This window comes from Trichomonas vaginalis, chromosome V (assembly GCF_026262505.1).
Source record: "Trichomonas vaginalis G3 chromosome V, whole genome shotgun sequence".
NCBI classification, from domain to species: Eukaryota; Parabasalia; order Trichomonadida; family Trichomonadidae; genus Trichomonas; species Trichomonas vaginalis.
In genome coordinates this window covers 19161735-19184884 of record NC_067207.1, presented here as the reverse complement: position 1 = coordinate 19184884, position 23150 = coordinate 19161735, and the positions used below count along the sequence as shown (strand labels likewise).

At 29.9% G+C, this 23150-nt stretch overlaps 8 protein-coding genes across 8 annotated transcripts, besides 2 other annotated features; 6 read left to right on the top strand and 2 right to left on the bottom strand.

Annotated features, from left to right (window-relative positions):
* Positions 1 to 240: 240 nt before the first annotated feature.
* Positions 241 to 1206, top strand: TVAGG3_0363950 (uncharacterized protein; the record flags this gene model as incomplete). The annotated part of the gene is made up of 1 exon (XM_001312551.1): positions 241 to 1206. One exon carries the CDS (start codon positions 241 to 243, stop codon positions 1204 to 1206), a length of 966 nt encoding a protein of 321 aa, XP_001312552.1.
* Positions 1207 to 1244: 38 nt separating this feature from the next.
* Positions 1245 to 1953, bottom strand: TVAGG3_0363940 (endonuclease I family; the record flags this gene model as incomplete). Its single annotated transcript, XM_001312550.2, has 1 exon — positions 1264 to 1803. One exon carries the CDS (start codon positions 1801 to 1803, stop codon positions 1264 to 1266), a length of 540 nt encoding a protein of 179 aa, XP_001312551.2.
* A 553-nt stretch (positions 1954 to 2506) lies between these two features.
* On the bottom strand, positions 2507 to 3857 carry TVAGG3_0363930 (phosphoprotein phosphatase protein; the record flags this gene model as incomplete). Its single annotated transcript, XM_001312549.1, has 1 exon — positions 2728 to 3558. The coding sequence occupies one exon, from the start codon at positions 3556 to 3558 to the stop codon at positions 2728 to 2730; it is 831 nt and encodes a 276-aa protein (XP_001312550.1).
* A 178-nt stretch (positions 3858 to 4035) lies between these two features.
* TVAGG3_0363920 (lipid binding) lies at positions 4036 to 6599 on the top strand (the record flags this gene model as incomplete). The annotated part of the gene is made up of 1 exon (XM_001312548.1): positions 4129 to 5697. One exon carries the CDS (start codon positions 4129 to 4131, stop codon positions 5695 to 5697), a length of 1569 nt encoding a protein of 522 aa, XP_001312549.1.
* Positions 6600 to 6687: 88 nt separating this feature from the next.
* TVAGG3_0363910 (protein ubiquitination) lies at positions 6688 to 8029 on the top strand (the record flags this gene model as incomplete). Its single annotated transcript, XM_001312547.2, has 1 exon — positions 6826 to 7866. One exon carries the CDS (start codon positions 6826 to 6828, stop codon positions 7864 to 7866), a length of 1041 nt encoding a protein of 346 aa, XP_001312548.1.
* A 1595-nt stretch (positions 8030 to 9624) lies between these two features.
* Positions 9625 to 9672: a mobile genetic element.
* A 2852-nt stretch (positions 9673 to 12524) lies between these two features.
* Positions 12525 to 13081, top strand: TVAGG3_0363890 (DNA binding; the record flags this gene model as incomplete). Its single annotated transcript, XM_001312546.2, has 1 exon — positions 12550 to 12984. The coding sequence occupies one exon, from the start codon at positions 12550 to 12552 to the stop codon at positions 12982 to 12984; it is 435 nt and encodes a 144-aa protein (XP_001312547.1).
* Positions 13082 to 16023: 2942 nt separating this feature from the next.
* TVAGG3_0363880 (ubiquitin-like family) lies at positions 16024 to 17106 on the top strand (the record flags this gene model as incomplete). Its single annotated transcript, XM_001312545.2, has 1 exon — positions 16052 to 16624. The coding sequence occupies one exon, from the start codon at positions 16052 to 16054 to the stop codon at positions 16622 to 16624; it is 573 nt and encodes a 190-aa protein (XP_001312546.1).
* A 472-nt stretch (positions 17107 to 17578) lies between these two features.
* Positions 17579 to 20242: a mobile genetic element.
* Positions 20243 to 21208: 966 nt separating this feature from the next.
* Positions 21209 to 22297, top strand: TVAGG3_0363860 (ubiquitin-like family; the record flags this gene model as incomplete). Its single annotated transcript, XM_001312543.1, has 1 exon — positions 21240 to 21749. The coding sequence occupies one exon, from the start codon at positions 21240 to 21242 to the stop codon at positions 21747 to 21749; it is 510 nt and encodes a 169-aa protein (XP_001312544.1).
* Positions 22298 to 23150: the final 853 nt, after the last annotated feature.

The window sequence follows — 23150 nt, the reverse complement described above, 5'->3', positions numbered from 1 at the left end:
CTCTGAATAGCTATAGACATCTAATAAACACATAACAACTCATAAGCTCACATGGCATAGATTTTGAAGAAAAATTGAAGTAAATTGACGAATATACAACGTGATATTTTGTGAATAATTGATATATTCCTTACATTTTGAGATAGAACGCTTAGACTGATGCATTACATTATATTGCAGCATTCAGAACCCATGAATCAAATAAAATGTAAATTCGAATAAAAAGTGACCCTCAACGTAATGAAGAGAACTTTGATTATCCATGAGCTTAGACCTGATTACAGAAACACACCAGACAAAGATATACTACTGTCAGTAAAGATTATTCAACCCGATACAAAAATTATTAATAATATTCCACCAGCAAAATTTGCAAGATTAATTGAATATGAGAGCAACAATCAACCAACACAGTTTGAATATGATGTTGAAAAGAATACACTCTTGAATGTTGAGGTTTATGCAACAGCAGATACAGAAACAAAATCAAAAGTTCGAAAATCTAAATTAGATCAAGTTCAAGAGCCAGCTCTTATTGGAACCGGCCAAATTAACTTAGCTCTTAAAGTTTCAAAGAATATTATTGATATTTTGCCCACAAGAAAACCAAAAATTCCAAGAATCGTTAAAACCGACTTACATTCAATACCTCAATGGAGACGTCCTAGTGATTACAAGAGTCTAAAAGAGACAGAAAGCAAAAAGGAGAAGACAGAAGAACCAGAAGGAGAAGTAGATTTGGACAAACTTGCCGAAGAGACTCAAAATAAGAAAATTGCAGAGTTAAATGACAGTTTAGATTATACTTTTGTAGATTTCAGCGCAAAATTAGTTATTTCCATAAATACAAATCCAAATGGATCTACAGCACGATCTAAGCTCGATAGAACCGAGAATTCGATCATCAAAACAAAGGAACAAGCTAAGCAAGAAGAAGAGCAACAGAAAATCGAAGAAGCCAAAGAAATTGCCAAACAAGAAGCAGTTAGAAAATACAGAGATTTCATTAAGAAAGAATACATGTGCATGATAGACAATAAGCGCCAAATCGCAAAGATTAAGGCAGATGACCAAAGAAACCAAAAATATTATGAGGAAGAAGAAGATTATTATTCAGTCCATTATGAAGAGGAAGAAGTTAGAGAGCCACCTCCTCCACCTCCTAGAAAACAATCTTCTAGTTCAAGATCAAGTAATAAGAAATAATTTTCTTTTGTATTAAAACATTAAATTAAAAAAAGAATTTTTAGACTAGTTTGTAATTTAGAAAGCTTGATTAACAAGAGAATAATCATCAATGTAAGGATTTATGTTTCCTTGTGTTTGATTAACAATATTATTTCGTAAAATTTCGAAATCTGACGGAGGATAATTCTGATTCCAGCTCTTTAATGTGCTCAAATCGCCGAGATCACTGAGCTTGCAATACTTTTCACCATAAACTGTGAAGAAGTAAAAGATAGCTCTGACAACCTGTCCACGGTCTTTCTTGACTGGCATCCACTTCTTCTTTGACTTGTGTAAGCAGGAGTATTGGTCTGGATTTGATGGAGCTGTTGTTTGGCACTCATTATCCTTGCAGAATTTGATGCATTCAGAATATGGGAATTCGTCAAATTTGTAGTTTGATCTTGCTCCATTGAGTGTCTTCGGAGCAGAGAAAAGATGATGAAGGTCTGAAACCATTGGGGTCTTCGAATTAAAGAAGGATTGTGGAACAGTGTGCTCGGCATTTACGTATTTATCAGAAGGAATAGCCCTCTGGCCACATTTCCATGGAAAAGTGCTGCTGCCGTAAACCAAATTGATCGCATTATTTTAACAATCAACGGTGTTATACATGATAACGCGTGCCTCTCTGTAGCTATATGACTTATGTGCACCGTATAATCGCGCTAAACGATCACGTACGGATTCACCAATGACTGGACGATTTATACACAACAAATTTAGGAAAAGCATGGAGAATATGGAGAAAAGTGTCATAAAAATTATTTTCAAATGTATCCCAGATCAGATAAACTCTACGTGATGTAATTGATATTTTTACAAGGAAATTTGGAACACCTGGCCAGCACCTTTCAAAAAAGATTTTGTATTGAGAGAGCAGTTCAAAACATAAAAATTTGAATCATGGATCTGCTGATCTAGCGATGAATTCCAATGATAAATAATGATCTTCCGGAATAATTAAACGGTTCTATTCAAAAAATGAAAAATTCAATTCAATATCGTTATTAATAGATGATATGATATGTTGGATCGATTTCGCATGAAGTTTTTGATTTATTCAGATCATTCAATTTCAGATTTGAAATTTTGTCATTTGACGGGATACGGTATCCGTAACTGATTCTTCTATTGAAAATTCCATAACTGCTGCTCAGAGATAAAGGAAATGGAATTTGAAAATATGGTACGGAATTAGGACTTATTAACTCGTTTTGGTGAAAAATATCTTGAAATTTATAAATTTTATTTTTAATTCGAATGGATGCATCATATTATTAATCTCTTTTAAAAGTAAATGATCAGTGGTTTCATTGATTTCTTTGATATCTTTGAGATATTCCAAATATATGTAAAGCACGTTATTCTTTATATATAAATTTTGGATTTTCGAATAAGAATAGTTCATCACAAGCGCATGTTTGGAAGCTTTAAAAAAGTTGGATAGTTAATTAGGATAGAAGATACAAACATATATTTACTAAAAAACAAAAAGATTCACAAGTATGAATCATAATTCGAATTATAGTTATATCGAGGATTAATTAAGGAAAATGAGCAATCTAAGGTGTTGGAAATGTGTAAAACTGCTCCTGGATTTCCATGACCCGAATAATTAGGAGCGCTAAAGATTGTGAGAACGGATCCTTCTGGAGAGAATGGATAATCATAACCTTTTGATGTAAATTGATGAGCTCTGACAATTAAGTTGAGGTTTAACTTTTTAACAATATTTTCTGCCGCTTTTCTTCCAAATGTGAGTGATGTTTGGCGAAGGCTTGGTCCCCATTCTGTTTGAGATGTTGTAGCGTCTGACCAAACAAGGTCGCAAACTAGACCTTCTTCGGGTATTTCCAATGAACGTTTGATGTTCTGTAAACTTTCTAAAGAGGTAATATCTGGGGAAAGTCCACCATGAAGGCATAATATTTTTCCATCTAAAAGTGCTGATATTGGAAGCCAGCAGAAAACATCATTAAATAGTGTATAAATCGTGTTAGAGTATCTGGTTAAGCATTCCGAGCGAAATCCATAATCTCTGTTAGTTGTCGCCGATTCGTGATTTCCACGGAGCAAGTAAATGTTGTTTGGATATTTGATTTTATAGGCAAAGAGTAAGCATATTGTGTTAATAGAATTGTCTCCTCTGTCAACATAATCTCCGAGAAATAGATATCTTTGAGTTTCTGGGGTTCCATTGATTTCAAATATACGGCAGAGATCATCAAATTGTCCATGGATATCTCCGCAGATGTTTATTGGAGCAGAAATTTCCAGGCATACTTTTTCGGCCATAAAGAGTTTCATTACTTCGTTGTAGATGAACATTAACTTGAATATCGCCTTTCATTGTCTTAATTAACATCCACATCAGATACATGATTATTATTGAATATCGTCAAAGCAAATATTCTAATTCCTTTACACAAGGGCTAATATTGCCTTGTATCAAGTACGAAATTTCTATGTGAAGCGACTCATCAATAAATCCTTTACGTATTAGCTTCATTTGACATAATAAGAGCGAAATTGGTAAATAAGCAGGATAATCCTACACGCAGATATGTATGTATATACATTAGTCAATATTCAAATCTGAGAATATAGACGTCGAAGTTCAGAGAGATTTGGAAACCTTATAAAATTCATTCACAAAAATTTCAATATGCTGATACAAAAACTCTGAATTAGTTAAAATTTTATTTAGCAGTGAAATTATTTAAAAAATATAAGAAACAGCATTGACAACTGTGATTCCAACCGTTTTGATTGAAAACTTTCTATAAATAAATGTTTTTATTTTTGGTTTTTTTAGTGTACTCGACCACCCTTCCATTTAATTCCAATGGTGAGACTATCATTAAATCTATTATGGAAGGAACCGAGAGTCCTTTTTTTATGTCAAACGAAGAAGATCTAAATGCAAATAAAAATGACGGAGCACGGTACAATGTTGATGCTACAATCTCAGATACTTCCTATCGTATTTCCTTTCGGCGTGATAGTGAATTCTATTTCTCTTCAGTTACAATTCAAAATACAAATTTTCACGAAACTCATGCATTTGGTATAGGTGTTGGCTTCGGATCTGGCGGAGCAATCTTTTTATCATATTGTACAATGCTTGCTATTGATACAGAATTTGTATCTTGCGAGGCCTCGAATGGCGGAGCTACTTGTTCACTTTGTTCATTAATGTGCATTGAGAGATGCAAGTTTATAGGCGATATGTCATTTCGTTTCGGCGGCAGCATCTATTTTCAAGGAGGATTTAAAAATACAAATAATTACAGCCCAGGAAATGCATTTTTATGCTATAATAGCGAATTTACGTCCAATGTTGCCTCTGAATATGGAGGTGCTCTATCATTTTCGATGGCTGTAACAGTTTATTTGGAAAATTGTAAAATAACCGGAAATTCTGCAGGTTACAACGGTGCTGGATTGTATTCTTGCAACTCAGAATTCATCAAAATCTTTAATTCGCAAATACTTTCCAACAAACTTGAATTTTCTTCCTATTTAAACAACAATTCTCGTTTCTTCCACTATAACATGCATAGTAACCTGGAAACCCCTGATATTCCTGCATTCAGTATTCGCGGAGGAGCAGGAGTTTGTGTTGTTGCAGATTATGTGTTTCAATCTACTTTTCCGACCTCGACATTCTACTCGCAAGGTAACTGCTATGGAGGAAATTCAGCAGGAAGCCATGCCATAACAAAAGGAAATGGTCCTGGCCATGCAATTTTACTTGATGGAAATTGTCAGCTGCAATCATTGAATGACAACTTCGGAAGCACCAAGCAATTTAATAATATCATTTCTAAAGCAGGCCCGCTCACAGAATACCCTGTTTTAGTTAATTATGTTGAAATTCCTACAGATTGTGGAGAAATGGCCGATAACTCTGAAATTGACCGTGAAGAAATAGATACTGTTAATATTAGTAATACCGGTAACATGTTTTTAACAAGTTTTGTCCCACCTCCAACAACATTTGTTTTACCGGCTACTCCTTTCATCAAATTTCAACCGAATGTGACAGCAAAAAGAGATTCCACGTGGATTGGCCAATTTACGACTCTTTCAATGAAAAGTATTTCAAGACCAACTGAAATATCCACTAAAACACGATTACCAACAAGGTCATTGTTCTCAGGTTGGTATGTTCCTCCAGAGTCATTCGAAGGACCGAGCACGAAGACATCGTCGGTTCTAGTGTTGGTGCATTCATCGTCATCTGTCTTGTTTGTATCCTTATCTGGTTCTTCGTTCATCGTTCACGGAACGAAGATGTCAGTAGTTGTATACCGTGGTACTACTAGCACAACAGTTCCAGTTACTAACGACAACCCTCTTTGGACTACATCTATTGCAGGCGACGTCGACGACCCATTCAAGAACGACTTCGAAGAAGAATATCAACATGGTTTCTTCAACATCAAAGACACTGGAATTGAATAATTATTTTGTTTGTTTTATTAATTTTCTTGGTTATTCTTGTTTGTTTTAATAAAGTAAATTACGGAATATGTTCTCAGTGATATTATAGTTTTTTAACTATTTTCAAGTGGGTAATACTTAGAACTGGAGATCCAATCTAAATTACAACTTCAGTTAGTTCAAAATTTCTAAACATATATAAAGATCAATTAAGAATAATCAAATGTTATTTAAAAAGGTTATTTGTTTGGGAATCGATTTTATACAGATTTTGACATATAATTTTTCAATATTAATAATGTTACAATTAAGTTTTTCTGTCTGATGAAATATAAATAACTCGGCTGACATGTTTGTTCTATTTAAAAATGTTCACTCATGATAAACTATGAAATTTGATAATATGTCTACTTTTAAAATTGATCTCTTGAATCATATTTATAATTTGAATTCAAATAAATTGGAAGAAGCATGTAATTAAAAAGATTTTACCATTAATGTTCAAACTTATTGCGATTGTTGATATTAATTTGAAAAATAAGAGCAATTTCATAAGGAAGAGAAAAACGATAAGAGTAATTTTGGGGTCTAAAAAATGTTGAAACGTATTTAAGAAATTTGAAGAAAAGCTTTGAAAATCAAAGTATAACAGATTGGGTTAAAACTTTTAATATTAAAAATGCTTACATGAGTATTGTAGTTTGATATTTGGCTAAAGATTTTCAATAAAATTGTAAAAAAGTAAAATTGATTTAGCAGATAGAAAGTTCAGTTTATTATCTAATTGTTAGAATCTAGCTTGGTGTTTGATATTTAATAATTTAAATGGTTATCAAAAATTGAAAATTCACAAAACATTTTGATAAGGCGGTGTAAAATATATTTTGCAATATTATGATGCTAATGATCTATTTATAATAAATGATACGACGTAAAAGGGAATAACTGCCGAATGACAATTAACAAAATAATATGTATATGATATTAGCTAACTAATATTTATTTTTTAGAAATCAAGTTTTACTCAATTCCACATCATCTAGAATTTTGTGAAGCAATGGTTTTAAAAATTGAGAACATTGGCAGGAAATTTATGACACCTTTGAAATTTTTGAAGCCCTATTTCAATTCCAATTTTCAATTTGCCATATGAAGCATAGGGTAAGTGCGGACGACTGCTATCAGATTGCGCATAATATCGATGATCATATATTTGGCCACAAGATGTGCCAAGAGTTCTGCCTTGATGATCTCAAGAAAATTCTCGGTATGGTTCAACTTGATATTAAGCAAGCGATCACATTGTTTTCGGACGGCAAGCAGATTTTCAGGACTCATCAGGCGTTCAGGATATTCCAGCATACCAAAGTCAACTTTGGAGAGGATTACAAGACAATTTTGGAATTCATCAAAGTTCTTCACAAATCTCTCAAATCTCCAATATTAAAGTCAATCTATAAGACATTCAAGGATCTTTCAAATGATTCCATTTCAAAATCTTCTGAAATTAATAATCTAAAGAGCCAAATTGATGAACTGCAGAAGCAAAATGAAATGTATAAGCAGCATATCGAAGAGCTCAAGAAGATTATTGAAAATATTGATCCGAAGTTAATTCCTGCAGATCCAGAAATTTCAGAGCCTTCAAAGCCCCAGAAGATCAGTAAATTTGTTGAACAGTTGAAGAATTACAAACCAACACCTGAAGATTTCAAGCAAATTTATTCCATTCTCGATCAAAGCGTAAAAGAAGACGATAATGATGCAATTAAGTACGCTATCGATAATGGATTTGATAAAGTTGCTTTGAAGGGAAGTAATCTCTTATTAACAGCTGCATCAGAAAATAATTTTGAACTTGCAAAGGCAATTGCTGAAAATGGAGCCGATATTTTTGCAAAGTCCGAATCTGGTGCCACAGTTCTCCATTACTTCGCAAGAGATGGAAATCTTCCTGCTCTTAAGTATTTCTGCAATATTAAGGGCATTGATTTGAATTCCCGCAACAAGACTGATAATACTCCATTGCATTTCGCTGCTTGGAACAATAAACTCGAAGCTGTGGAGTATTTAGCTTCATTCCCTGAAGTAGACATCAATGCGAAGAATAAGGAAGGTAAATCACCTTTCAAGTACACAAGATCAGAAGAAATCAAGTTGTTCCTCAGATCAAAAGGTTGTATTGATTAATTTTTTTTTATTTTTCTTGGATTTGATTGATATTATAATAGGAAATAAATATATATGTTTATGTTTGAAAATATACTCAACTTTTTATTCTTCGGTTAAATTGTTTTACTTTCACGGGAGATTTAACTCAGAATTTTCAGACATAGATTTAGAAACCAGAAAATGTGTTTTATGTACGAGTGGATCGAATAAAGATTGGTTTTATTCATGAAATGAGAAACCATTGATAACTGCATAAGAGAGATAATTTTGAGAATTGTGGATAAATCTGTAATTCGGAAGAATTGTTGTATTATGGACCACAGCGATTATGAAAAGAGGGATAAAAAGATTCGAAAATTTATCACAAAAATTAATGGGGATAGAAATGTGAAATTAGAATTTGGTCTTATTAAAAATAATAATAATTGATTGGTAAGTAATATTTATTGAATAATATTATCTAGAAGGTCGTAATTTCCTGAGAGGTAGGGCAACGATAGGTCAAAAAGGCTTCTCTGATAGATTTCGTTGCATTTTGGATATGCTATAATATATAGCCTAGCATGATAGGATATGATGTCAAAAGTTAGAACATAACTTAGGATCTTGAGAAAAATGAAAAACAAAAATTACATAAAAAAAGAAAAATTTTATCTAATTTGTTTTTTTGGACCGAATAAGTAATTTTATTGAATTTCAATACGACACATAGATTTTATTATTAGTAATAAATATAATGGTTTACTATTAACAAGGAACCTAAACTAATGAAAATTTGATTTCAAATATTGTATATGATTATCATAGATTACCAAAATATATTGCTATTTATGAGGATATAATATTGATTATTAGTAAATCGTATAAATTTAATAAATATACCATGAATATTGAATGAATTTCTTATTCATAGGGGTAAAACGCGCTTTTATATGATTTAGACAGAGAATTTATGAGATGTAAATAACACAATAAAGGTTTATATTGAATATTTTCTAAAAATAAATCGAAATTATAAAAAACAATACATTTATTCATTGAAACTACTTGGACAAATATGAAACAAGCATTCAGGCAATACTTTTGAGACTTCAACGCATCTGATAATTTTTATATAACTTCACCTCTTATGCTTAGAGTGGAGGTATTGAGATCGTATAAGTATAGATGAGCTCACATTCAGATATGATGTGTGAACTTCTGTTTTCACTGCAATTTTGAATCAGAATAAACTCAAAACAAGAATAAAATGATATACTCACTCTCTAAATGTGTTCGAGATTTAAAGTTGTATGAATAAAACGATTCATCTTTCGAAGCCTCCCATTTAATGAGAGACTTCGAAAGATGAATGTATTCATGTAGATGAAATACTATATATGACCATGTGTGATACTAAAGATATCAAAATGTTCATTTTTAAGTGCAATAGAAGGGTTATCTCTCGTAAAATCTCAATTTAAGGAAGATTTAGAAAGAACTCCTTTCCTAAGTAGATAGTGTGTGGTTTCTGTCTTTTGGTTGATCAGGAACTATGAAATTAAGTCGGACAGAAAGAAGTTCTTTCCAAAACAGACTCCAAATGAGTTGTTCGAAAAGAACTTCCTTCTGTATATGGATAATTGTAGTTACCGCACTGAAGTATGTGATTGTGATGATGGAGTTCTCGATAAATCTAAAATCGGATTAAGATTAATTGAAAACTCAAGTAATTCTTTGAAATCTTGTGTTGTCTGGCACTATAATAACCAAAGAATGAGAATATTATGTTGAATGATGAGTACGTGTGCTCGGCATTCGCCAAGCGAATTGAGTTTAACGTACTATGAAAAGTGACAAATTTGGGCTTTTTTTCCTAGGGTTATGATCTCTTCCTTTCTGCTCAATACGACAGAAATGAAAGAATGAATTTGTACTCCCTAATTGATTACTACAATCTGTATCTATCTTTAACATAGAATTAGCTGCATTGTGATTTATACTCCAGAATTATTCAATTTAAGATCAACCTCGTAAATTTTAATCATATTGCACCAATACTCCTACGTTGAGATAAGAAATGATTATACATACCAAAGCCCCATATTAAAAATCAAAATTTAGCACCTCCATTATGCAACCACATTATTCGTCGCAAATAAGTGTATTTACGCATATTATGATGCATATTCACACAACTCGTATACATGAAAAGTTATTAAAATCAGACAAAATTATTGCAATAAGGGAAAAAAAACAACTTTATTATATATGTTAGTAATGAATTACAAATATTTCTACAAAGAATGCTCAATACTTCATATAATCTTCGAATATTTCTTATTACAAGTTAATACATTTTGACTCGAACATGATAAACAAAAGCCGACACGCTGATTACTACATTTATGAAAATATAGTACGTTTCCATTCATCTGTTTACTTGTTTTTGTTGGAATAAAATCATTTTTTTTCTTTCATGAAATAAGAATTTTGCTGCGAAAGCAATATCTCTAACAATAATTAATACATTACGTCAACTCTGGAATGAGTATTTATCAAATATGATATCAAAATCAAAAATTAGTTGTTTTTTATGAGTAAAAACGATGTAAATTGATTATTTGACTAATTATCAAATACTTTGATTTTCCAAATTTTTTTCGAAATTAATTTTTTCATGTGAAAATTCAAATTGTTTAATTTCATTTTTGAAATTTTGAATTTTTTTTTGGAATTTTGAGTTGATCAATTCAGCAGAATTGATAATGCTATTGCTTTAGGGCATACCACAAGGTGATGAATAAAAGGTGAACATTAACAAATTATTTTAAATCACAAATATCATCCTCATCAACTTTAATTCTAAAAAAACTGTACTGAATTATGAAAATGCATGATTTACATTATTAAAATCTTTGAATGAAAATAGTACAAGATAAGTTTTATTCATTTTTAATTAGATTTAAACGAAAAACTACTCCATATTAAAATTTAAGTCGAGAAATTGTATTTTGTTCTTATTTGTTAGCATTTTGTAGACATTCTAATCTTGAATTAATTTGTTACATGATATTATTAACAAATTTAACTGAAAAAATATGTTAATATGGAATAAACCATGATTATATAAGCTATCAATGCTATATATACATATGTAAAAGATTCATATTAACTCAATTAACAAAAATGATAGATTTTCATAAAGGTTCAATCTAGGTTCGTCCGAAAATTTTGATTTTTATATAGAAGACATAGTTTCATATACATAATTAAATTTTCAAACAAATTTGATCATACCATTTATTAAGCAGGATAGTATATTAATTACTATCAGTATAAAAATATAAAAATGATTATATTTAATTATTGCATAATTTAGTCAAAGAGTTATAAGCCTCAAGTGATCGTTATCACCTTCAATGCACGTATACTTTATTGATTCATAGATATTTAATCTATGTTTGACATGTTGTTGTCGTCATTCGTTTTGTTCCCATTCTTCCTAAGTTAGAATTAGAGAATACACCATCCACATCATCTAATTTGGTCCTCAGCGATAGATTGGTTCATTTTGGAGGAGTCCCATCAGACAGTTTTCGAGCACCAAATATCAAATTTTAATGTATACAAATCTTTAGTGATTTATCTCTTTTATGATGAGTAAAAGGTTTCTGCTCATCAACATTTGATTTCCGACATATATGATTTCTAATTGCAATTATTTACTTTCTTTTTATAATCTAACTCTGTGACTCATACCATAAATTAATTATTGGAAAGTGTCAATATGTTTGGCACAACGCATGGCGGAAGATACCAAACCATGCAGGGAATATGATACGTTTAAGATCTCCGAACTTTTTTTCCAAAAATTTTCTATCGTTGCCCTACCTCTATTTCCTGAAAAGTAATTAAAAATCTGTGATTTCAATATTGAAAATGTTCGCAGAAAGGACATGAAAAATAAGATTGTTAATGGAAAATAAATGGCAGATGAAATTTGAAAATGAAAAATTGATTCAATATAAAGCCAAACAAACCATCATTTTTGATTGAAAAATTCAATGAGTTATAAAATCTAATTTCACATCATGATTAATGGTCAGCTCATGTTTGTAAAGATAATTTTCCTTTAAAGAGTTGATTGGATGGTGAACATTCAAAGATTGAATGGAATAATTTAAGAAACTTCAGAAATGAAAATTTTGCTTTGATGTTTAAATAATGATTATATATTAATTCCCAATGTTTTTGGATCTCAAAATGATTTGATAACTCATCGGTCGGTCTTGATTCTATCAAAAAAGAAAAATTGAAAATAAATAGTTTAATTGGACTATCCTAATACAAATTAACTAACTATCTTAATAAAAGTGACAATGCTGATGGGATGAATTGAATATGACCCATCATTTTAAAACTTAAGTCTCATCACACTTTTCAATGCTCGATTTTTAAAAACTGTTTAAAAATGGAGCTTATATTGAAATAGTGTAGAGACTAAAAATTACCACAGACTATTTCAGAGGATTGAGTTGCCACTCAATCCTCTGAAAAGTCTGAGGTAATTTGCAAAGTTTTAACACTATTCAATTTTGAACTTTTGATAAATAACACTAGAATAGGTCATATAATGAATTTTTCGTGGCAACCCATCATGAAATTGAGAGGGATTTCAATCAACAGAAAAATCATTTTTCATTCATGTACTCACCAATCATGTCTGCTAGCGATTCATCAAGTGACAGCAGTGAATATGATCATCATATTGTCTTCCCAGACATTTATTCATTAATGCTTAGCCGTGGAATAGTAATTGACAAGTCCCAAATGTCAATCTTCCCAACCGAAGTCTCAATGGCATTACCAGAACCAACAATGGAAATTCCAATCAAGAAGAGAAAAGAAGGCAAGAGAACTCTTTTCTCAGACTCCCAGCGCTCAATCCTTATGCACTGGTTGAAGAACCACCAGTCAAACCCATATCCTACATCGACAGAGAAACAGGAGTTAATGGAAAAGACAGGACTCAATCGTGATCAAATTAACGTTTGGTTTACAAATAACAGAGTTCGCCATGGAATGTCTTGCTCATCCCAGCACCATGGAAAGAATTCTCATCCACATAACTTCAATTTCAGATCTTCTCATTAATTAACCATTGTTTGTTAATATAAACTGTGTATGTATTTATCTTATCTATTCACATTTTTTTCCACATTTATTTTTTTCCGATAATTTTGAATAATTGGTCGAAAGATTTATTGCCAATTGGATGGTATCGAATGCATAATAATAAATTAAAATTTGTATAGTGTTGATTCAATCCAAAATTTTAACATCATAAAATTGAGAATAAATGTTGAAAGCAAAAACCGATGAGGTAAAAAATTGAAAGTCATATCAGAAATGCTTATGTTAACAACTCAAATAGAATATGTAATATTTACAAAAAAAATATTTATTCACAATTTCATTATATCATTAGAACTATTAATTAATCATAATTTACGTGGTAATGTAAGGATGTCAATTTGGAAGAAAAGTGAGAAAATTCCTAAAATGCTAAAAATGAATTTTCCAAACGTACTTTTTTATCTCATTTTTTTGATTTTGAAAAAAATTTGGAGAGAAGAACTCTTCGTTTTTGAATTTTGTCACGATGGTTTTAAAGTATATTAGACACATGTATTGATATTACTATTTTTGTATATTTTGAGAGAAAATCCCTAAAAAGTGAGAAAATCTAAGACGGTTTGAGAAATATATAAACTATTGAAAATTTGAATTAAACTTCTAATTTGGAAAAAAGAAATTTGGAAAGAAGAAAATTCAAAAATCGAGATTTAGACTCAGCATCAAATGGAGAACAAAATGTTTCTTCATATGAAGGAAAAAATTTTCTTGTGAAGAAATAGAGTTTTTAAAATTTTATTGTATGTAATGAAATAAACAAATATTAAAATTATTTTTTGATAACAAGAAAATTCCCAATAGAAAATATTTGAGAGAAAGAAAAAAAGAAAAATGAAAAATATTACTCTCCTTTATATTTCATGAGATTTTCAATTTATTTTTATAAAATTGACAATTTTATACGTTTAGATGAAAATAAGTGATTTTGCTTGAAATAAAAATGATTGTTTGTTTACAGCTATCAAATAGATTTTTGCTATTTTGATTAAAATTTGTTAATCAAATTAATAATTTTTTTCTAAATATCTTAAATATCTGGATCACTCACTGATACGATGAATTAAACGATAAAAATAATACAAACTCAACTAAGTTTCCTGTCTTTCAACCAAAAAATATTATGCAATTTAAATTAAATTGTTTATTCAAATATAAAACAAAGATGAAATAATTACAGTTATCATAAACTTTATGAATAACTCTGTAATTGGTTCAGATTTTCGTAAAAATATTTTTATTAAAATCGATAAGAATATGTTTACCTACTATCATCACATATCTATAAACAAGAGTAGAGTGATTTTTATCATCGAAACTTTTTAAAAGCTGCAAGCTGGAAGTAAAAATCTTGTTTTTTTTTCTGAGTTAGTTGTAGAACTATTGATTCCCGAGTTATCATTGTGATGTAGAAGGATGTCGATGTACTGACTGAAGGATATGAAGTGAATTGAATTTCATTGAATTTCAATTTGATCAAATTTGTTGAAATTATATGAATGTGTCAACATCTGTATCACTCTCCTTCACTTCTTCCCTATTTTTTCGAGAACGAAGCTAGCTCAGCTTTCGCTGAGCGAATTGACACTTTTGATGCCCTAAACGTACATACTCTCAAATTTATCGAAAAAAATAATACTACCTAAACTCGTATATTCTTATTTTAAATATGATATTATCCTTAGATTCCACACTAGAATATATTTAAATCAACTTTTAAAAAAGTTCGAATCCTGCGCGTCTCACTTTTTAAATTTTCCAAATGGAAAATTATATTCTCCTAAAATGAAAACAATTTTCCGAATTGACATCCTTAGGTAATGGATTTCATTGATTATTTAATGATAAATACCTAAAGAATTAATGATTATGTTCGTGCCAATGGAAATGATAAAATAAGAACCTTGTGTTTTTATAGGATGGACTCGATATTTGATACAAATTAATAAAACAGGACAATTTATCGCATTATAAATGAACAACCATATGTCGGATGAAATTTGATTTCACTGTCTCATGTTAAAACATTTTTTCCGACAGATATCTTTAGCATATATGAAAAAGAGCTATATTTCGGAAATTAGAGTTTCGGTTGATCTAACTATCCGATGTGTATAAATTTAGTGTTAGGATTTTTAATCGTATATCAATGTGGTACTATATATCAACGAATTAAAGCATACAATTCAAACTTCGATAAAAATTTTTTTATAATAGAAATTGAAAAAAGAAACTGGGGGGATAGAATTGAAAATTGAAGATTAAATCGATATTAAAATTAAATTAAATTATCATATTAGGAGTTATATATAGATGAGATATGACATTCGCTCATTTGCTCTCAAAAACATGTTTCAATGGCGTTTTATATTTTGAAAGAAATTTAGAGAAATTGATTTTAAAAAAGATTAATTAGTTTAAATATAGTATTGTGGACAATAAAAAATGTTTTTGATTCACAATTTGAAGGTAATTTTGAGAAGATTTGATTTTGATATTTTTAGACATTGAATGAAAAAATGGTGTTGGATAAAATATTGTATGATATATGGAGATCATAAATGATTAAATTTACGAAAATCCAATGCACGTTGATTTTAAAATCAACGATTCATTACGTGTTCATTGTCATTTATTAGGTCATTAAAAAGAGTAAATAATCTTGATAAACCCTAATTTAAATAAACGATTTTAATCGAGAATCAATTTTAATTAAGTTATTTATTGTTTTACTTCTCTTTAAATGATTCATGTTAAAATCTTTCAGATTTAATTCAAAATCGGATCATATAATTTTCTTTTATAATTATATTATTTTGCTAATGCTACTCCCTATTAATTGATATTTTTACTTTTGAATTATCTTAAAGCTTAAATTTTGTAATTCCACGTAAAATCTCATTATAAGCCATATAAATCCGCTCATTTTTAAGAAACTTTTCTGCTTCATTCAAATATTCAAAATTTTCACAATTTTTTCAATGCCTAGATCTTCTGAATATTTTTTGAATTTTTTTTAATTAAAATAATGTCTTTCGACCAAATGAATCTTCCACAGCCTTGCCAAATACACCTAAAAGGTTATCGTGAAAGTGATATACAAGTTTCCCCATATGAAACTGTTGGATATATAAATGAGCATTTTAATGATAATGAAATCCGACTTGTTTACAAAGGGATGCTACTTGATCCGAGTCTATCATTCTCATACTATAATATTCAACACGATGATACAATCATAGTCGTACAACCACGACCTGTCTCATCACGCAAATCAAGACGTGAGCATGACTCAGATAGTATGATGGATATACATTACGAAAGGTTAATGAAACAGAAGAAACTTATGATGCAAGAAAAGGATAATGCCCAAAATGATATGATTGCCCTAGAATCTGCTCGACTTTTAGATCTTTCATTCAATAAAATTTCATATCGGCCGACATCCTACCGAAGGATTTGCAAGATTATTAAGAAAAAATCAGATAACCTTGAAAATTCTTTTGAAACACAAGGAACAGTTCTTCCGGAAAAGGCTCTTACGCCATGTACGGAGTTCCTCCCATTGATATCATCCAATTCTGATGCTCAATCTAATTAGTTCATTTCTTTGTTTGTATAAAGTTATATTTCTAATGTCAATGCTTTTTCCAATAATGATCGCGCATTATCGGCAACATTGTATATGTTGTTGATTTATCAATTCAATATATATTAATTTCAAAATATTGTTTCCCTCGATTAATGAGATCTCATTTTTGAATATCTCTTTTTGAACTCAAACCCCAAGAATCGGAATATTAATTGCTTATGTAGCCCAATCTTATAGCGTATGAGCGATACCGTTATATCTCGTTATATAAGATTTTGAGTTATTTCGATTAGAATTAGTAATAATTTGAGTTACTGATTTTGAAATCACTGTTAGATTTTTTAATCAAGATAAAATTCGAAAAATGCGAAATTTCGTCAGTCTGACATACGATAAAAGAAGATGAAAAACAGTGAAAATAAATACCGAAAGAAATATATAATTTAGTCAACACATCCAAATTATATACAAAAATAAAGCAAACAAAAAATACCCAGATTTGCTTTACTTTTACCACCCCCCATAAAATTTCTGAGATAAACGATTATTATATTTTTTTATGGTAGAACAGTATATGCTTCTATAAAGGCACTTAAATCTTTGATAAAATACAGTGCCGGTATATTAAAATATAAAGGCTCGAGAGTGAAAATCTTGCAAAAAGCCCTTTTTTTGGACTTTTTTGCTCCTCATTTGATCGAGCATATCCATAGTTATGCAGACACTATCGACAATTTTAAGGCCAAACTCATTTGTATGCAATTCCAAACAATTTTTGTTGAAAGTGCTCATTATAGGCGCGAAAAAACTCAAAGTTCTCAAAAAATTCAAATCGCATCTACGCAAAAAAGAACTTTCATCTAAAAATGTTATAACAACAATAAACTTCAAGCATAAATAAACCTCGGCACCAAACCACAACTCTTAATCTTTGAATAACGGCGAAAATATTTGCATTAAATCTCAAAGGGAGTTAAAATAATATCAAATTTATACTAATTTACTTCAAAATACAAAAGTATTTGACAGCTAAAATTAGTTACTTTAGCAAGCCTATCAATACCCTTTTACGATTATTGCTACTTTTTCGAAATAAAAGTAAAAACAAATTTATTATCAAAAACCTTTTTTTTCTTAGTAAAAATAAAAATGTTATTTTATATCAAGTTTTTATTCATAAATTTTTATAATGTTGTATAAATTTGAAGGTGGAAATCTGTAATAATTTTATCTTGAAAATACTTGGCATTCTCAACAATGAATTGAGGGGTATTGCATCCAAATTCTGTAATTTGCGTGAGAATACTAAGCTTGATTTCCATTGGGATACTTAATTTCGAAAAATACTGGGTCATTCGTTTTTGAACCTTTGCTGCCTTGACAACTTTATCAAGTAGGTCATCTAAACCCAATTGAAGCGTATTTAAGTTTGCTGATGAGTTAACTATTAACGATTTAATTTTATCAGTGAGCATTATACATTTTTCTGTATCCAGTCTGATTGTAGACTTTTTTGGCTTTTTTTCAGATGGCAACGGATTTGGAATTTTGTCTCTGAGCCTTATATCTTGAGGTTCTGTAATAAAATGAAGGAACGATAAAATCGATTAATTTCATCACAAATCGATCAAATCTCATGAAAATTGTTCCGCCAAAGTAGTAATATTTTTTTTTTGTTAATCGATTCTGAAATGTTATTTGTGAGAGCTAAATTTTCATCTCTTTCAGACTGTCCATCTTTCTTGGTTTGATATCCATTGATTTTGTATGTATTTTGAAAATTCTGGGAATTTTTCGGCTATTTCCAGAATTTTTTTGAACGTTGGTTCAATCCATTCTTTCTTGCCATTTCTGCCGTATGCAAGATAGTTCATTTTTGTATCTAATATCAATTTGTCTGAACTCTCAAATGCATAATCTTTCAAATTTTTTCTGAACGCCCTCATTACATGAACTGCACACCAATGAAGGATAACTTCTGGAAAAGAGTTGATAATCGCATTTTCGATTTCTTGTGCACAATCTGACATAAAATATTTTGGTTTTACTTTTGCCCAGTTAAAAAATGCCTTGAGACAGAATGCAATATTTTCTGAAGTGTTTGGATAAACGACAAATTGAAAAATTGGGAATGCATGTGTATTTGGAAATTTGGCTGATATCATGTAAAACAACATTTTAAATTCAAGTAATGAATGGGTTGCATCAATAAAATGCTCTTTCACAATTTTGATTATGTCCAGAAATTTGAAAGAAGCATAATAAAAGATTAATTTCTTTGGTTTGTTGTAATTATCGACATCGAAATAAATTAAATCTTTTGGACTCTTGTTCTTTGATACCCTTAAATAATTGAGTTGACTTGAATTGATTATCATCGTACTTTTGAATACCTTTGATCTTTTTATTTCCTTTTTCCTGAATTGTTTTCATTTGATCTGAAGATGCATTCAAAAAAGATGGCCTGTTAAGTGGATCATCCAGATCAAGTTTTTTGTCGCATTCAATTTGAGCCATTTTCGGATCACCCCCTGTTTTATAAAATTAATAAGTACCCGACGATAGCATTGTGATAATGTGTGGTATTTCTTTGTCTCATCTTTGATTTGATTGTGATTATGTGTTCCATTATATTCTGTTAGGATATATTCTTCATCATCCTTTAGAAATGAGATACATGCTTCACATTTATCTGCACTGCACCTGAATTTTAATTTTGTTCCCCCTAAATTTGGATTTTTTTAATTGATATGGACAACCTGCATGGCATTCGTTATCAATGACAGCTTTCATAGCATCTATATAAGATAGCCTTTCTTTAAGTTCGCATGGTGCATCGATATGCATCAAAAAAATGAAATGAAATTTCAATATCAAAAAAAGCACAAAATTTGAAAAAATTCACAAATCTCGGTTTCTGAAAGAAAATGGCCTCTTAAACTTTGTGCATATATTCATCTATAAGACACATTGTATCCATATATTATTTAGCCAACACAACTTATCTGGTATCGAGAAAATTCAAAAAAAGCACAAAATTTGAAAATTGCTCGGTTCTACATTCAAAATAAATTTCATTAATTTTTACGTACATATTAAGGTACTTATCTTCTACATATATAATCTTCATTAGATATATACATGATAAATAAAATTCATAAAACATTAAAAATCAAAAAATTAGATGAACCTTGGCAATTAAACTTTATTAAATAATAGTTGTTTATAAATTATATTATATTATCATTTAATATTATTTTGATAATGAAGATTTTATTTTGCAATAATATAAACGAAATTTTTTACCTTATGAACTTTTGATGGAAATATGCAAATTTAAAATAATAAAGAAAGCCGCGAGCGAAGCGATCGGCTTAGTTCGAAGATTTTGATTCAAATCTTTGCTGATCTGTAATTCGCGGAAGCCGCGAGCGAATCGAGCGGCTTAGGTCTAAGATTTTGATTCAAATCTTTGCTTATATTCCTTAAATTCTTTATGAAACTCGCAACAGTTCCATAAAAAATTTTAAATTCTAAACTGTCGAAATTACCGATCGGTAATCACACTCTTCACGGGTGTATCACTTTTTACATGCGTGTCACTTTTAGCTAAAATTACCCCTACTCGCTGGCATATTCACACAAAAAAACCAATCTGCCAGGCAGAAATTTTTAAGTCTTGTACTATTTGTGATAATGACTAATGTTGATTGTAAATTGGTTTGGAAACCGATGAACTTCCATTCAAATAATTCAATCCAAATAATATGGAAAATTAATGAAAATATTGCTTCTTGCTATGGTATAATTAAGTTGAATCAGTAAGGTTATTAGGAGAAAAACGTTTATCAATCACCATTTGAAATAATCATTGTTTATTCATTCAAAAGTCAATTTATCCAGTATCTCAATTATGGGCCGAATAGCAAAAGTGTGCGATTTTTTCAAATTGAGCTTGGGATACTAATTCCATTCCATACCTTAAATTATTTTGTACAAAATTTTGCTTATATAGCTAATCCGTTATTTTATTCTTTACGCAAAAAATAATAAGAGACTATTTTTATGCATAATTATTCGTGAAAAAAAAATTGAATTGATTTTTAACTCCCATTCAAATCATTGCTATTATAAATTTTTATCTATATCTTATTAGATACGAAAATAAAGTTCTTGATTGGCCGTTGTAGAAAAATTGAATGCTGTTCCGGGAGGCATAAATTGGACTTTTCCAAGTTCAAGCATATCGACCAAAACACACTTAAATTAGAATAACTATCTAAATAATGCTATAATGCAATAACTGTCACATCAAAGTAGAAAGTGAATGTAGAGCCGGCTGTTAGGTTCTGTAAGATCATATTAGATAAGCATTGGGCATTTTTTATCCATAGAAGAATTTTGAAAGCTTCCTCTTGCAAGAGCTTTATTGGCTTAAAACCGTTATTTTACTCCAACATTTTTTGGTGTTGATTTTGCTTAGAACACTAATAGGAAATATGTTCCAAAATTTTACGCCAACAGAATTTGTATGATCGGCTATTGTGTGCTACTAAAAAATTTGTGAGTGTTTTATTCAAAATATTGAAGATCAAAAATTTCTGTGCTAGCTCATTTATTTATGATGTTCACACTCTACCTTCATGATACAGATGGCAACACACAAGAAATCGTTGTTTCTCCTTCAGACCCAATAAAGAGATTAGATATCAACTTCAAGAATGGACAAAGGCCACACATCATTTTCGATAATCACCTCATCGTAAGTGACTTCACATTCTCATTCTATGGCATCAAGAATGGCGACCACCTCTACTTAATGCCGAATACAACAGGCAAGTCAAATCAGATGACCAGCCCATTTTTGCCTGAAAGATTCAACGAAGCCCAAAAAAGATTCAACATGGCTCAGAGCTTCCATCCAGAGTCTGACCACTCTTTCGTTCTTGAGAGTGTTAGACTGAAAGACCAGTACTTCAACAAAATCGAATCTAACTACTACCTCAATAGAGCTGTAATGGCTAGAACCTTTGAGGCCGAGCAGACTGTTAGAAAGATCAAACATACAAAATTAATCACAGATTTCAAAAAATTATCGAAACCATCGACAACTGCTCTTCCAAAGTTCTGGTAATTTAATATAGAGTGTTTGTATATGTTTTGTTTTACATGTTTTAATAAAATACCATGTATTGTTTTTCAGAAATCCTAGTTTTTTATTTCGGATCTTAAAAATCTGATATATATTGATGCAAATGGTTCATGATAATACCACAATAACTTTCTTTCTCATTTCTGAAAGTTTCAGATCCATTCTTATAGTTATCTGAATTCCTATAGCTGCAAAATTATGTCATATGAATGATTTGATTATAAATTTATGTTTGTTTGTATATGCTTATAATTGTTACTTTGATGATTTGTATTTTCGGATGTATCCAATTTCTGAGAAAGATTGGACGATGGATAAATCGTATTTTATTTGATATCTTCGATCTTCTCCTTATATATATTCAAAATACTTATTAATTTCTTCAACCACACATTTTGATTTTAGAATCGATAGAAAGGTTTATAAAATTTTTCATCTGAGATTGAATTATTACAATATTCTGATTTTCCAATCGGATTTTTATGAAATGAATGATTTTTATTTTTGAGAGAAAGAAATGTCAAATTGACAGCCTACCGCTATTTTCTCTTAGATTTCTAATTCTTCATCGATGGGTGTGTGATGAGTTATATTTCATATTATTCCATATAAGTTTAATAAAATGATGATGTCTGGAATCTTGCCAATTAAAAATAATGAGTTTCAAATGTCTCTACCTAATGATTGTCATGTATTCGTATATGTATTAATAATTTTTAAGTTTCGCATATATTTGAGCTTCTATTCGACGAATCTGGCGTGATTTCTGATTAACATATTCTATATATATGTTTATCTTTTAATATAATAATATATAATTGTAGATAAGCATGTTTTATGAATTTAAATTCGATTCGACGAATAATCCTTGATTTCGAATTATATTATTCTTAAATATCAATTTAATATAATAAGTATAAAACTCAATAGGAGGAAATCCCAAATATCATAATATTTCTTATTAATCTTCTTTATTTATTTTCGAAACAAAAAAATTATAATAATTATCAAAGTTTCGTTGTGTGAATAAACATATGTTGAGACACTATTGATATTTTAATTATCATTTCCCATTTCATGAATTTAAATGAAAGTTTCTGATGAAGATTATGACAAGATCCATTTGATAAATATATAGATCCTACATAAGCATTCAAATAATATTTTGCTACTTAAATCATTTACTTCGACATATTGTGTGAAAGTCAGATCTGTTTTAATGATTCGGGTATAAAATTTTAGTTAATAGAGATTTCTTTATATTGATAAATCGTTTTTGATAGCAATACATATTGTCAGGCAAACCTGTGATACAAAATTATTCAGATAACAGGTTTTAACCAAAAACAGCTGTATGGATGATCTTTCTAACTTATGAGAATG